The sequence below is a fragment of the Lissotriton vulgaris genome, chromosome 1_2 (assembly GCF_964263255.1).
Source record: "Lissotriton vulgaris chromosome 1_2, aLisVul1.2, whole genome shotgun sequence".
Taxonomy (NCBI): Eukaryota; Metazoa; Chordata; class Amphibia; order Caudata; family Salamandridae; genus Lissotriton; species Lissotriton vulgaris.
This window is the reverse complement of record NC_141686.1, coordinates 294,768,438-294,783,481: the sequence shown is the minus strand read 5'-3', so window position 1 is coordinate 294,783,481 and position 15,044 is coordinate 294,768,438. Positions and strand designations below refer to the sequence as shown.

The 15,044-nt window shown below is 48.4% G+C and overlaps 1 protein-coding gene across 1 annotated transcript in view; it reads left to right on the top strand.

Moving 5' to 3' along the window:
- GRK2 (G protein-coupled receptor kinase 2) overlaps positions 1-15,044 on the top strand; it is a 275,720-nt gene that overhangs the window by 198,237 nt on the left and 62,439 nt on the right. Inside the window, exons 12-14 of the mRNA XM_086953270.1 lie at positions 143-237; positions 785-892; positions 9,471-9,537. Of these exons, the coding sequence (XP_086809396.1) occupies positions 143-237; positions 785-892; positions 9,471-9,537 (270 nt within the window). The remainder of the gene's footprint in view (positions 1-142; positions 238-784; positions 893-9,470; positions 9,538-15,044) is intronic.

Genomic DNA, 15,044 nt, shown 5'->3' with positions numbered 1-15,044 from the left:
TCTTGTTGATGAAGTGAAAACCTGTCCCTGGCTACTGAGTGGGTTTTATCTTCTTCAGCAGGGGCAAGTCAATGTTCTTTGCTTTCTTTTTGTCACTGTTTCTTTGACTAAGTGGATTCCTCTTTCTTTTGCTCTTGTCTAGCCAGCGAATATTCTCTTGGACGAGCACGGACATGTGCGGATATCGGACCTGGGCTTGGCTTGCGACTTCTCCAAGAAAAAGCCACATGCCAGTGTGTGAGTATTTCACTGCGTCTTCATTTACCACATCAGGGTATTTTGCCTATGTACCAGTCACCCTCCTAACTTTATATTAGTGGGCTGCACTGGAACACACTCCCACAGCAAGCCTTCCGCACCCTCTCGTACAGCTCTGCAGTCAACTGTCCTGGACCATAGCCTGGAGTGCCCCACATCCATGGCACCTCCACCCTCGTACAGCTCTGCAGCCTGCTGTCCAGGACCACAACACGGAGCGCCCCACGTCCTTGGCACTTCCACCTTCTCTTACAACTTGCCATAGACTGCGATCCTGCACCGTTCCCCACTGCTCCCCAACAACCAGCCTGCTTCCACTATTCGGTCCAGCTCCTCCGTGGCTAGACCTCCAGGGCCATTCCAGACAGCCCCCAGAAGCTATTGCTCTTGCACCTGTTTTACATTTCCCCATAGCCGTCAGTTATGCACCATTCCATAGTGTTCCTCTGCGGCCATCAGCCTCGCACCATTCACTGCTCCAACCAAGTCCTTCATACAGCTTAACGTCTTTCTTCTCTCTCCGCAGTGGCACGCACGGTTACATGGCTCCGGAGGTCCTGCAGAAGGGCGTGGCGTACGACAGCAGTGCCGACTGGTTTTCACTGGGGTGCATGCTTTTCAAGCTGTTGAGAGGGTGAGTGTGAAGAGCAGATACTTTTCTATGGATTGTTATACTATGCATTAAGATTCCGGGGTGGGGAGGTGTGGGACCTGAGCAAGGTCAGAGAACAGATGATATGCAAGATTAATGGCCTGTTCACAATCTACATTTATAAGTGTGTTTAGTAGTTCTACAAGAGTACTACTAAAGGCCAACAAAATGCTATTTACAAACCCTTGAGTGTAAATCACATCCACCTCTCCAAACGTTACAATGGGGAGGTCTTCACACGTGTAAATTTACTTCCTAGTAGTACATGTGGTAGGGACCAGGGTAGTGGTCGAAAAATGTGGCGTACTTATTGCAAAATAGGTGGGGCTTAGGGAGGAGTACAGAGAGGTTATGAGAGAGTTACGGAGGGGCTTTGGGAGGGATGTGCATCTACCCACTGGGCGGAGATCTTTCTGAAGTAATATGTAAAACGTTTCTTGAACCTGGAAAAAAATGTGTAAAAATATGTTTAAGTTAAATACTTTTGTAAAATTACTTACTGTATTAATTTTAAATGTATACCAATATAAAAAGCTACATCATTATTAACATTTCAAATTAAATATGAATTTAAATATATTCAATTAATTACAGAATAAGTTGTAAATATTTATTAACAAAAAGCACACTTAAAGACATTTTTTATTTTAATTATGTATTAAAAATGACATATAACATTTAAATTAATTTACATTTTAAAAAGTTACATTTATTTTTAAATTTAAAAGTTATTAATATCGTTAACCATTAAATATTTTAAAATATATATTTCTTCACCATTAATTTGAATTTATATATATTTTTAAAATTTTATAAATACATTATTGTAATTTATCTATTTCCTATAGGATTCTACGGTAAGCCCCTGCCTTCATTATTTTCTGCAGTATCAGTGGTTTGCCATGTGTGGCGCTGGACTTACAACAGCTCCTTTTTGGCTGCAGTAACTTACATTTGTATATTTGACTCCCACATTTAAGCCTACACCTTTGAGTAACTTTACATATTCGTAAATGGTGAATAAAGCAAAAGTAGTCAAATTAATCAAAAGCGAAAGAGTCAAATTTAATGTGTAGATTACTCACAAATGTAAGTTGACTTTCTGACTAGCACTGTGGTTGTACTGCGATTATAGGACCTTTTCCAGCAAACCATTAGGGCTAAGAACTCGCTCTTCCCAGCAACATCAATTTATGGACTATATTTACACCACAAGCAGGCAGTTTATTTATGGGCGAGGCTGTCTCTAAAAACAATTTTTGTCAGCAGGGATGCCCTTCCGGCAGAGAGGTGAATGAACGCTTATAGCACTGAAAGCAGGAAAGTTGCTTCTAATGGCAGACAGGGGAATGAGTCTACTACTGCTATGAAATAGGACTGCGGTCCCTTGCAGGCAGAGAGGCGAATGAACCCTCATGTAAGGAAGACAGTAGTCCCTTTAGGCAGTTTGTGGCATAACACGTAATAAGGTCCTTTTTGAACTCCCTATCCCTTCCCGCTCTTACATGTGGCATTCTACAAATGTTGTGTACTTGCTTACCTCTTGAATTTGGGTGGGCCTCAAATGGCAGAATTTGTAAAACTCCTAATGTAAAACATTTAAGAAGTACGTGTCTGTGAGACTGTGGGGTGGGCGGGCCGGAATAACAAGCGGGGAGGCCGGATGTAGTGTGCTATGGTCAAAGATTTATTGATGGAAAGTGAATACAAAGTCCGGAATAAAGAGTTCGTAGGGAAGAATAGTTCTGTCAAGAAGCTCCCAGCCGGGAGGGAATCTCGATGGTATGTGGATGTCCTGGATGTGGTCCGCTGCTGGGCTGTGGTCGTCAGGTTACTGCCGGTCGATGGGTCTCCTCGGAGATAAGTAAGAGAGAGTATAGGGGTTAGTCCTGTCCAGTAAGGACTGCTGAGTACTACCACCGTCACCGGTAAGTGAATGGCCGGGTAATGAACGTGGGGAAGGAGGGAAGGGCAGGTAAGGATAGGATCACTCGGCAAGCAGGAGGGGTTTGTGATGGGAGTGTTCGGGATAAGTGTGGGGACTTATGAATACAGTGCTCGTGAGGTTACTTCTAAGTACTAAGGCTGGTGCGGAGTGCTCGTGGGGGCTCTATATACAATATCTTACAGTTAGGTACAATATTTACACTAGGGAAACACGGAGAAGGATAGAGTGTACTCACGTGCCCCGCCGTAACTCTCATCCGAGTTACGGCCGCTCTCCCGCCACCTCCGGAGGTCGCCACCAATCCTCCGTCCACAGGTCTTCTTCCTCGTTCTCTTCTCCGGCCTCCGCCTCCTCTCCGCTCTCCTCCTTCCTTCCACTCTCCGTCGGGGGTTCCGCGCCGTTCGCTGTCTCCTGCCACGAGTCCGCTGGGCTGAACACTGTCTCCTCGCTCCTGCCGTCTTTTCTAGTGTCCCGGCTGACTGCCGTGGTTGTACTTCCGGTTCCGGTCTGCTTGGGTTCCGGGTCGTCGGCGGGAGTTCTGTTTCCGGTATCCTGTTCTGATTCCGGGTCTTCGGGGGTTTGCGGATCCTGTGGGCGAAGAGAGGGAGCCCGGTGACAATGGGACGATGTTCCTCCCGGGATGGGGGTGTGGCTTCCCCACCTACTCTGCGCTTCCAACGAGGTAGGGACCGCGGATCTTTCACATCCCCTTTCCCTAGCTGTCCTACTAGTAGGGGTATCAGTAGTGGGATAACGTGAGAGGTAATCTGCATTGCCTTGATCTAGTCCCTTCCGGTGTAGTGTCTTGAACCGAAAGGGTTGTAGGGACAGGAACCACCGGAGTACCCTGTCGTTGTGGCCGCGGTTCCGGGACATCCACTCCAGTGGGGCATGGTCCGTATACAGGAGGAACTCCCGACCCTCCAGATAGTATCGGAGACTGTCTACTGCCCACTTAATCGCGAGAGCCTCTTTTTCTACCACAGCGTAATTTTGTTCTCGCGGAAAGAGTTTTCGGCTGAGGTACAGTATTGGTCTTTCGACCCCTCTTTCATCTTGTTGGGACAGGACAGCCCCCAAACCCTGGTCGGAGGCGTCTGTTTGCAGGATAAAGGGACGGGAATAGTCAGGACTGACTAACACGGGTTCAGACAACAGGGACTGTTTAAGGAGATCGAAGGCTTTCAGCAATTGGGGAGAGGGTTGCTGCAGCTTCTCTTCGGTTCTGGAGGCTTTTCTCAAGAGATCGGTCAAGGGGGCAGCCATTTGGGAGAAGTTGGGGATAAACCTCCGGTAATACCCCAGCAACCCGAGGAATGCTCGGAGTTCCTTCTTGGTATGAGGGAAGGGTATGGAGTGAATAGCCTGTATTTTATTGTGTTGAGGGCGAATGACCCCCTCGCCCAATAGATACCCCAGATACTTCACACTTTGGGCCGCCAAGGTGGTTTTAGCAGGGTTGATGGTAAAACTGTGCTTACCCAGGGATTGTACTACCGCCTGCAAGTGTTGAAGGTGTTGTTCCCAGCTGTCACTATGAATGACTATGTCATCGAGGTAGGCCCCGGCATAGCTGGTATGGGGTCGTAAGACCAGGTTCATGGCCCTTTGGAAGGTAGCCGGGGCCCCGTGGAGCCCGAAGGGCATTACCCTGAACTGGAACAGACCCTCAGGGGTTGAGAAGGCCGTTTTCGGTCTGTCCTCCGTTTTTAAAGGGATCTGCCAGTACCCTTTGCACAAGTCTAGGGTACTGATGTACTTGGCTTTGCCGATACGCTCCACCATCTCGTCCACTCGAGGTAGGGGGTATGAATCAAAGGCAGAGATTTTATTCACCTCCCGGAAGTCTATACAGAAACGAGTAGAACCATCAGGTTTAGGGACGAGAACGATTGGGGAATTCCAACTGCTGCAGGAGGGTTCGATTATACCCATCCTTAACATCTGGGTCGTTTCATCCTTTATGACTGCCCTTCGCGCTTCAGGGATCCGATAGGGTCTCTGTCGCACTGTTTTCCCTGCTTCAGTATGAATGGCGTGTTCCACAATGGTGGAGTGCCCGGGCATGGAGGAAAAAACTGTTTGTACAGAGGACAAGGCCTGTCTCAGGTTCTGTTTGTCCTTTTCCGGGAGGTCAGGATCGATACAGCTCTCAAAGGGTAGAGAGGGATTGGTTGTCATTACAGGGAGGGGTCCCACCCATTTCTTCAATAGGTTAACATGATATATTTGGGTGACCCCTCTGGTGGCATCAATATCAAGCTCGTAGGTAACAGGGGTCACCTGTCTTAGGATAGGAAAGGGGCCCTGCCACTGTCCCAATAGTTTATGGTCGGAGGAGGGTAGAAGCAACAATACCAGGTCTCCAGCGTTAAATGTACGGGCCTTGGTTCCCTTGTTGTACTGTTGGGTCTGAGATACCTGCGCGGCTACCATGTTTTGTCTCACTATTTCTCGGATTTGGGTTAAATGGGTTCGAAGATTATCCACATATTCCGGGAGGGGCCGGGTTCGGTCGGGTTCAGCTTCCCAGGCCTCGCGGGCCATGTCCAGTAGTGTCCTGGGGGCTCGGCCATACAATAATTCATAGGGTGAATACCCGGTGCTACTTTGCACCTTACACCGGATCGCGAAAAGAGCTAGAGGAAGCATCTCCTCCCACCTTTTACTCTCAAGGCCTAACAGTTTTTTTAGCGTGGTCTTTAGGGTGGCGTTATAGCGCTCTACCAACCCATCGGTCTGTGGGTGATACGCCGAGGTTCGTATCTGTTTAATACCTAGCTGGGCACAGACTTGACGCATGAGGGAGGACACAAAAGGCGTACCTTGATCTGTTAAGATCTCCCTAGGAAACCCTACTCTGCTAAAGATGGAGATAAGAGCCTTGGCGATGTTTTGGGTAGTGGGTTGTTTCAACGGGACGGCCTCTGGGAACCGGGTGGCATAATCTACCAATACTAGGGCATATCTACACCCCGTTCTAGAGGGCAACATGGGTCCTATCAGGTCCATCCCAACTCGGGAAAAAGGCACATCAATAAGGGGAAGGGGCTGGAGCGGGACTCGAGGGGGCCGGTAACGACTGTTTTTTTGGCAGACTGGGCACTCCCTACAGTACTGCTTTATTTGACCGTGTACGCCCGGCCAGTAGAACTTTTCCAAGATAGCGTGGCCAGTCTTTTCGTCACTGAAGTGGCCACCTAGCAAGTGACTGTGGGCCAGATATAGGACTTTGTCCCGAAACAACCCTGGGATAACCAACTGGGCCGGTAGCTGTGGTCCGCCTTTTCTATAGAGGAGGCCATTTTTTCGAAAACAGTAAGGACCTACGTGTAGTGGATCCTCATTGTCCAGGGCACGATTCCAGGCTTCCTGCAATACGGGGTCTTCTTGCTGGGTGGCTCTGAATTCGCGGTCGGTTTCCCAAGGATGGGCCTCGACCTGAGCCGGATAAGCGCCAGTAAAGGTCCTTTTCTCCCTCTTCTTTTGTTTCTTGGACTTCTCTGGTTTTGAGGGTGATTCGGCTGCGGGGAAATCCTGGGGAAACGGGGCCTCTGCCCACCACCTCTTTAGGGAGTCCGTAGTGTCTTTCAGGAGGTGGGGAAGACCACTGTAGTCGCTTCCTAGTATGACTTGTTCAGGAAGGTTAGGGACCAACCCGACGGTTAACATTCTGCCTCCATCTGCCTGTTGTTGTACCCGCACTTGGGCGGTCGGGTAACTCCGAGTGTCTCCGTGGACACACTTGATCGCTACTGTTCCGGTCAGAGGCCCAATGGGGTGGGGTAGTTCCTGGGGTCGGAGAACGCTATGTCTACACCCCGTGTCGGCCAAGGCCATCATCCGGTGTCCCTCTATTCTCACGGGACATCGGAACGGCGGAGGGGTTACTTCGTTAGTCAGGCAAACGTAATTTCGGGCCATTCCAATGTCCATCGGTTCCTCTTTTTGGGGACACACCCGAGCTATGTGGCCATACCCTCCGCAGTGATAGCACTGAGGACCAGGTGGGGTAGGACGAGGCATGACGGGGTAGGGCATCAAGGGAGTAGGATCTGGTCTTCTGGCCGTCAGTGGGGGTCTTTGGGGACGAGAGTGGCTTCCATGAGGAATTCGTGGATGTGGTTCCTCTCGGACCCGTTGCGACTCTTGGGCTCTGCTAAAAGCACTGGCTATCTCCACTGCACTGTCCAAAGTCAGGCGGGCGTGTTGTCTCACCCATTTTTGTGTGGCCGGGTGTAGGGAGGCCAGATACTGTTCCAGATATATTTTTGCGAGAATCTGGTCTTTGGTGGCTGTGGCGGGTTTCAACCACCTGTTTGCCAGGTCCTGTATTCGGAATGCGAGAGCCCGGGGCGTTTCTTGGGGTCCCTCTTTCGCCTGTCTCAGACGTACCCTGTAGGTTTCGTCGTCTATTCCCAGCCTCTCGAGAATACATGTTTTGATGTCCTGGTAGGGAGTCTGACCCTGGATATTGGCCTGCTGATATGCTGCCTGCAGTTCACCAGTCAAGAGGGGACCTAGATAGTGGCCCCAGCGATCTTCAGGCCATGCTGCGGCTTGAGCCAGACGCTCAAAGTTGGTAAAGAAATAATCGGGGTCTTCACCCGAGACATATTTCTGGAGAACAACGGAGGGTAAGGAGGTTGTGGGTCTTGGTTGCCCCATGACTGTAGTTAGTTTTTCAAGGGCTTGATCCTGAGCGGTCCCCTGTCCCTTAAGGACGTCATGGAGTTGTCCACGATCATCTTCGGCAGTTTTCAGGAAGCGTTCCATCATCTTGCCAAGCTGCTCTTGGCTCTCAGCTAGCTGCTTGACGGCGGCCTCCATGCTTCCGGCTGATCCCACTTCTGACACCACCTGTGAGACTGTGGGGTGGGCGGGCCGGAATAACAAGCGGGGAGGCCGGATGTAGTGTGCTATGGTCAAAGATTTATTGATGGAAAGTGAATACAAAGTCCGGAATAAAGAGTTCGTAGGGAAGAATAGTTCTGTCAAGAAGCTCCCAGCCGGGAGGGAATCTCGATGGTATGTGGATGTCCTGGATGTGGTCCGCTGCTGGGCTGTGGTCGTCAGGTTACTGCCGGTCGATGGGTCTCCTCGGAGATAAGTAAGAGAGAGTATAGGGGTTAGTCCTGTCCAGTAAGGACTGCTGAGTACTACCACCGTCACCGGTAAGTGAATGGCCGGGTAATGAACGTGGGGAAGGAGGGAAGGGCAGGTAAGGATAGGATCACTCGGCAAGCAGGAGGGGTTTGTGATGGGAGTGTTCGGGATAAGTGTGGGGACTTATGAATACAGTGCTCGTGAGGTTACTTCTAAGTACTAAGGCTGGTGCGGAGTGCTCGTGGGGGCTCTATATACAATATCTTACAGTTAGGTACAATATTTACACTAGGGAAACACGGAGAAGGATAGAGTGTACTCACGTGCCCCGCCGTAACTCTCATCCGAGTTACGGCCGCTCTCCCGCCACCTCCGGAGGTCGCCACCAATCCTCCGTCCACAGGTCTTCTTCCTCGTTCTCTTCTCCGGCCTCCGCCTCCTCTCCGCTCTCCTCCTTCCTTCCACTCTCCGTCGGGGGTTCCGCGCCGTTCGCTGTCTCCTGCCACGAGTCCGCTGGGCTGAACACTGTCTCCTCGCTCCTGCCGTCTTTTCTAGTGTCCCGGCTGACTGCCGTGGTTGTACTTCCGGTTCCGGTCTGCTTGGGTTCCGGGTCGTCGGCGGGAGTTCTGTTTCCGGTATCCTGTTCTGATTCCGGGTCTTCGGGGGTTTGCGGATCCTGTGGGCGAAGAGAGGGAGCCCGGTGACAATGGGACGATGTTCCTCCCGGGATGGGGGTGTGGCTTCCCCACCTACTCTGCGCTTCCAACGAGGTAGGGACCGCGGATCTTTCACAGTGTCCCACCATTCAATCCTCCCAAACCCCTCCACCCCAAAAGGATGGTTTGCAATTTTCAGATCTATGGGAGCAGCAGAAACACATGGAAGGTAAACCGGGGGAGGTCTCCATCAAGAAATGGAGGAGGACGCTCAGTAATATTGTTCCTTATGATTAATATTTGGGAATTGAAACCCTTTCAGGCCTACTGAGACGGATAATAATGTCTAGTATTGCTGAAGAACAGAGGTGGCAAAGAAAGTTGAGCAAAGTTTTTTAAAGACGAAAGAAAGTTTTTCCAAAATAGGTCCTCTTGCTATTTAGTTTTTCAGGTATTGCATGTCGCTCAGCTGTATCCTTCTCAAAGTACATTTGCTTAAACTCTTTTTGGGTCAAGACACTTGTAGCTGAGGGAGCCTCAGTTTAGAACATTCTGCCTTTTCACATTCCAGTAGTGGCCCATCCCACAGTTTAAAGACTACTGTTGGACGGGGACATCTCCTAATGTAGAGCAGAAACCTGTGGAAAACCTGCTTCGGTTGCTGTGGTCGCGAGAGAAACCTCTACTTGTTGTTGCTGCGGCCTTGGTCCGCTGGGGCTTTGAATGACTGAAGGCACAGGAAGGTCTCTGGTTCTGGAGGATGTGGGGAGCTGAGTATGGGGCAGCCAAGCCTCTCCAGCCTATTTTACTTTGATCTTGATTTGGCTGTTTGTACTTTCCTTGTCTCCAGGCACAGTCCCTTCCGCCAGCACAAGACGAAGGACAAGCATGAGATTGATCGAATGACACTGACCATGGTAAGTAGCGGCAGGGCGAGCAGAACAGATTCTATGTTATTGAGGGGTCAAGTGGGCGGTGGGGTCAAGTGGGCGGTCCAAGCAGTGACTGTGATAGGAGGGGTTTACTTTCTATGAGAGAAAGGTGAAGCTGTTGGCTAGGAAGGTGAGGACAAGGAGGCCGCAGAGCTATTGACCGGGGAGGTAAGTGGGCTGAGCCATTGTTTGTAGGGGTTTGAAGAACCAGCTTGTTAACGAGAAAGAAGGAACTCTGCTACTTAGGAAGCAGAGAGTGACCTTGCTGAGTCTACTCGAATGAACTCTGTGGTTCCCTTTATAAGCACTTCTCCTATTCCACTTGCACCGCTGGAGGAACCTTTTAGAGCGGGAGACTTCATGACTTCTCATCCTGCTCTGCAGTGAGTGTCTTTCAGCCAAAGAGGCATGGTCAGTTTAAAGTCTCGGTCCCTTTTAGGTGCACTTGGGGCCTCGTTCTTATGCAGTCCAGGGTTCTGCAGTTAATTTCTGACTTGCCTATGACTGCTGCATCTCATGCATATGACATTGCCTGATGCACTAAGTCAGTTATTTATTCACAATCCAACTTTGCCTCAAAGTTGACACCAAAGAAATAGGTTAATGTATTTTTCTAAAAATGATCTCTTGCCACTGAGCCTATGCTCCTCGAAGTTCTGAGCTGTAGTCACCCCTATGGTTCTTCCCGGTGTTATGAACTCCAATATAGGCATAGGTAGTTACACAACCTTTTACCTACATCTGTCCTACCATTGTTCTACATAACGGGTCTGGCTCTGACCTTTTACCTAGCTATGTGCTACATGACTGTTGTGAGGTTTTCTCCGAAAACTAGCCTCATGTATTATGCCTGAGGTTCTCAGAATCACAGCAGGATTACCATCTTCTGCATAATATCTCTGTATATCGTCATCCTTGCCCAACATGCCCATAGTACACTTCTAGGTAGAACCCCTGAGGGTACCTTTCGGGTATACAAGCACTACATCTTCGCTGGGCAAACCAGAGGAGAAAGACTTCCATGCTGACGTGAGAAGCTGAGGTCCCTGCATGCGTAGACACTCCGGCACGCAGTGGTCTGACATCCCTCTTGTGGTGTCCATCTCGAGACCTAGACAGGGTTCTTTGTTCTCACACACCAGGTAATGGGGTTGGGTTTATCCTAGGGGGATTTTTGGCTTTATACCCACACACATGCTAGATACACTTAGGTACATCTAGTTAGGGTTTGCATAGTAGGAGTACGCATTGTTACTGTCATGTATTCAAATGCCTGCATAAATCCAGTATCTTAGCACTATGGTTGAATTTTACCTGTGTTTTACTCTGCTGGTGCTCATAGTCGTATTCATCTGTTTCTGTCTAATGGTTGTTGCAGCACACATATTTTATACTAGAATGACGCTGGTTCATTAAATACTTATTGAATATGTCCCCACCGTTTATTGTATGTATAGCACTGAGACAAAGTGAGCACGAGGGACTGACCGAAAAGTACTGCACTGTTTCCACATTCCCTGATGGGACAGAGTGGTCATGTTCGATAGTTGCCAGAAACTGTTAGCTCCTTGGTAAGAGGTGCCAATAATGGCACTGTGAGCTAGCTGGTCTTCAGACTAACATATCCTTTGGGGGTGTCTGGAATCCGTCTGACACCAAGCCCTTAGTTTATGTTATCTAAACGCGCAGATCCTATATAGATTTGTAGGAATTAAACGACACCAGAAAATAGTGCAAAAAAGCTTTAATTAAAGCTTTGATATTGAATCAGTAAATTATGGATTTCCTACGATATTTCCCATGTTTCAGAATAGGGCCAAGAAACCTCTACTTTTTCATCACACTCATTCAGTATCTTAGTCCTATTCCACTATCTTCTGAACCGGTCACAGGAATGTTCTGTTACTTAGCGAGTACCAAACAAATCTACATTGTTAGGAAATGCCTCTGTCTGTATAGTCCTCGAGTTTTTCTACTGATGTTGCTGGTTTTTTGACTGCAAGTGCACTTAGACCTGCAAACCAGACCTCAGTGCCTGTGCTTGACCTTAAAGGGTATGTCCAATTGGTTGCACCCAAATGGAAATGGCTAACTTACCAGTCAGTCCCTGGTATATGGTAACCAGTTACCTAGGGCGTGTAAGTTAGAAGGCTGCTTTAGGGCTTGGCCTCAATTACTGTGCCACGCAGGAGTGTATTTTACATGTCCTGACAGTAAACACACAAAACCACTGTTTTTCCTGCACACTCCTTTCGGTGATAGTGCGTACGGGCATCGACTCCATTGTTAGATTGTTTTTTTCTGCCACCCGGTACGAACGTGTATTTCTGCGCTCTAGTTCGAAGCCATTCTTCGGGTTCCCCTCAGAGGGCAATCCACTCTACCCGCATCAGTATTGTTTCAAACGCATATCCCACTTCACCGCGTATTGTATCTGTCAAGGAAAAACTCTATTTCTATTGAAGATATTCGGTAAGGCCATCTGGCCTAAACGTGTTGGTCCATGTTGCAGTGGATGGAACAGACTCCATTCAAATTCTGCCCTTGTGCCATGCCAAGTATCCATGCACTGACTCGCACGAAGTGTGCAACTTGTGCTTGTCTCCAGAGCACAACGAACAGGACTGCGATGCTTGCAGATCGTTACGATCAAAGAAAACACTCCGTGATCGCCGGTCTCGACGTTGCGAGATGCAGAGTGAAAATTTAGATTACATGCACGGCATCTTCGATGAAGGATTCGAGGTCAAATTTGACGCACAAAGGGCTGCGGAAGAACAAGAAAAACTTGTCTCCATTCCATAATCGGACTCCGAGATGAAATAAGTCTTGCGACAAGGTCAACGTCCGTGAGTACTGAACGCCCCTTAATCCAAACTCCAACTCAGCCGATACAAAGGCTTTGGTCCCAACCCACCTTAGGGCCACAGTCAACACAGATAAGATGTTTCTGACGCCACGCCCTCCGGCTCTGCACCGAAACACGTCACTAAGCCTTCCGACTTGGGATCGAGTCGGCCAAAGTTTGGCACCGAAACCTTTAGGTTCTAAGCCGAAAACCTCTTCAGAGCCGAAATCATTGACACTGAAAATGAAGCCTCATTTGGCACCAAAACCTTCCCTGCCAAAAAGTCATTCTACTCCGGCACCAAAATCATCTGTGCCGAAACCTAAAACTGTTCTTCCGAAGCTGCAGAATCTGATTTTCGACACCCCAACACCCAAATCAACCCAAAATAGAAGGAACTTTATATAAATCCAGATGCAGGACGTGTTCCTACTAAATCCCCTCAGAGGACACCCCTTACTATATTCCTTTGAAGAGGAAGAATGGAGGTACTAACCTCTCCCCTCCTCCACCACGTTCCCCTCCACCAACTTCTCCACCTTTGCATCATTTACTGATTACACCAACTAAGTCTCCACCACCACCTTATGATGATGATGGAGATGGGGGGCAATATGTTACCGATAGACCCCTGGAAGTATTAGAACACGGATTCACCTTCAGATAACGACCCAGCTCTTTACCCTGTAAAGCCTTCCCCTCCTGACGACAATGTAGGCTATCTAGAATCACTTGCTAGAGCTGCAGAATATCATGGGGTACAGTTACACATGGAATCTCTAGAGGAAGATTTCCTATTTGAAACGCTAAGTAGCACACAAAGAGCTAGCCACACTCTACCTGTGCTTAAAGTTCTGATGAGACATGCCGATGATATCTTTAAAGATCTAGTGCGTGCTCGCGTTCTCACCCCCAGAATTGATCAAAAATATGAGCCTGCTCCCTCAGACCCAGTCTGTATTAAAGGACATTTACCACTAGACTCCTTGGTGGTCTCTAATGCCCGTAAACGGGCCAATTCACGGACTACAGGGGATGCCCCCTTTCCAGACAAAGAGTCAAAACTATTAGATGCCTCCGGTACACGAGTAGTTGCCCAAGCAGCAAATCATTGGCGCATTGCCAACACCGAGGCCCTATTAGCCAGATATTATAGGGCACACTGGGACAAAACGGAGCTGTTGCTACAACACCTCCCAGATGAGCACAAAGCAAAAGCCCAGAATTTAGTCCAGGAAGGGAAGCTCATATCCATTTCCTCAATTGGATGCGCTTTAGATGCTGCAGACACCGCAGCTAGAGAGATCAACACTAGTGTGTTATTAGGCGACCTGCATGGTTGAGGATTTCTGGTTTCAAACCCGAAGTACAACAGTCTATTTTAAATACTCCTTTTGACAAGAAATATCTCTTCGGGCCTGAAATAGACAAGCTATTAGAAAAAATGAAAAAAGAGACAGAAGTGGCGAAGTCTATGGGAGCTCTGCAGTCTCCCTCTAATCGGGGCTCCTTTTGTTGCTCCTTTTACCTTGGAGGGACAAGACTGCCGCCTCCTACAAAGGCAACAGTCAATCTTCCTTTTACGATGGGCTTCTTTAGAGCAAGATACAGAGGCAAAAACAACAAACGTCAAGGCAAGGGTTCCACACCACGTAATTCCCCCTCCTCCTACAAGCAGTGACTTGCCTACACTTCCCCGATCATTTAACACCTGTTGGGAGATGTCTTCTACAATTCCTCCCCATTTGGCAATCTATCACCACAGACAAATGGGTGTTGGGAATTATCCAACATGGTTATTGCCTGGAGCTTACCAACAATCCTCCAAACATTCCACCACGTTCGCACAAAATGTCACTAGAACATTTACATCTACTTAAGCAAGAGGTCCAATCTCTCCTGCCCAAAGAAGCCATAGAACCTGTGCTGTTACAACTTCAAAGGACAGGCGTGTACTCCCAGTACTTTCTCATCCCCAAAAAAGACGGCTCCTTGAGACCTATTCTAGACCTCAGAGAACTAAACCTCTACATACTTTCAGAGTATTACCACATGGTGACACTTCAACAAGTGCTCCCACTTCTAAAACAGTGTGATTTTATGTCTACTTTAGACTTAAGACATATATTTCCAACTTTCCAATTCATCCTGCTCCTCGCAAATTCCTCAGATTCATGGTAGCGCGTCATCATTACCAATTCAAAGTACTACTGTTTGGAGTCACCACTGCTCCCTGGGTATTTACCAAATGTCTGGCAGTAGTCGCAGCACATCTGAGAAGACAATACATCCATGTCTTCCCATACCTGGAGGACTGTCTCATCAAAGCCAGCACTTACCAAATGTGTCTCCAGCACACTCAAACCACTATTCACTTACTTCACCAACTAGGGTTTACAGTGAATGCTTTGACGTCTCATCTGCAATCATGCGAACACACCAACTTATCTGGTAGCCACGATAGACGCTCACAAATCGCAATCCTCTTTCAATTCAGCCAGGATTCACAGCATTCAGTCCCTTCTCACTCAATTTCAGCCCAACCAATCATTGCCAGCAAAAGTATTCTTGCAACTGCTGGGGGTGATGGCGTCTTGCATTATAATTGTTCCACGCTCAAGACTTCACATGCGTCCCTTCCAGA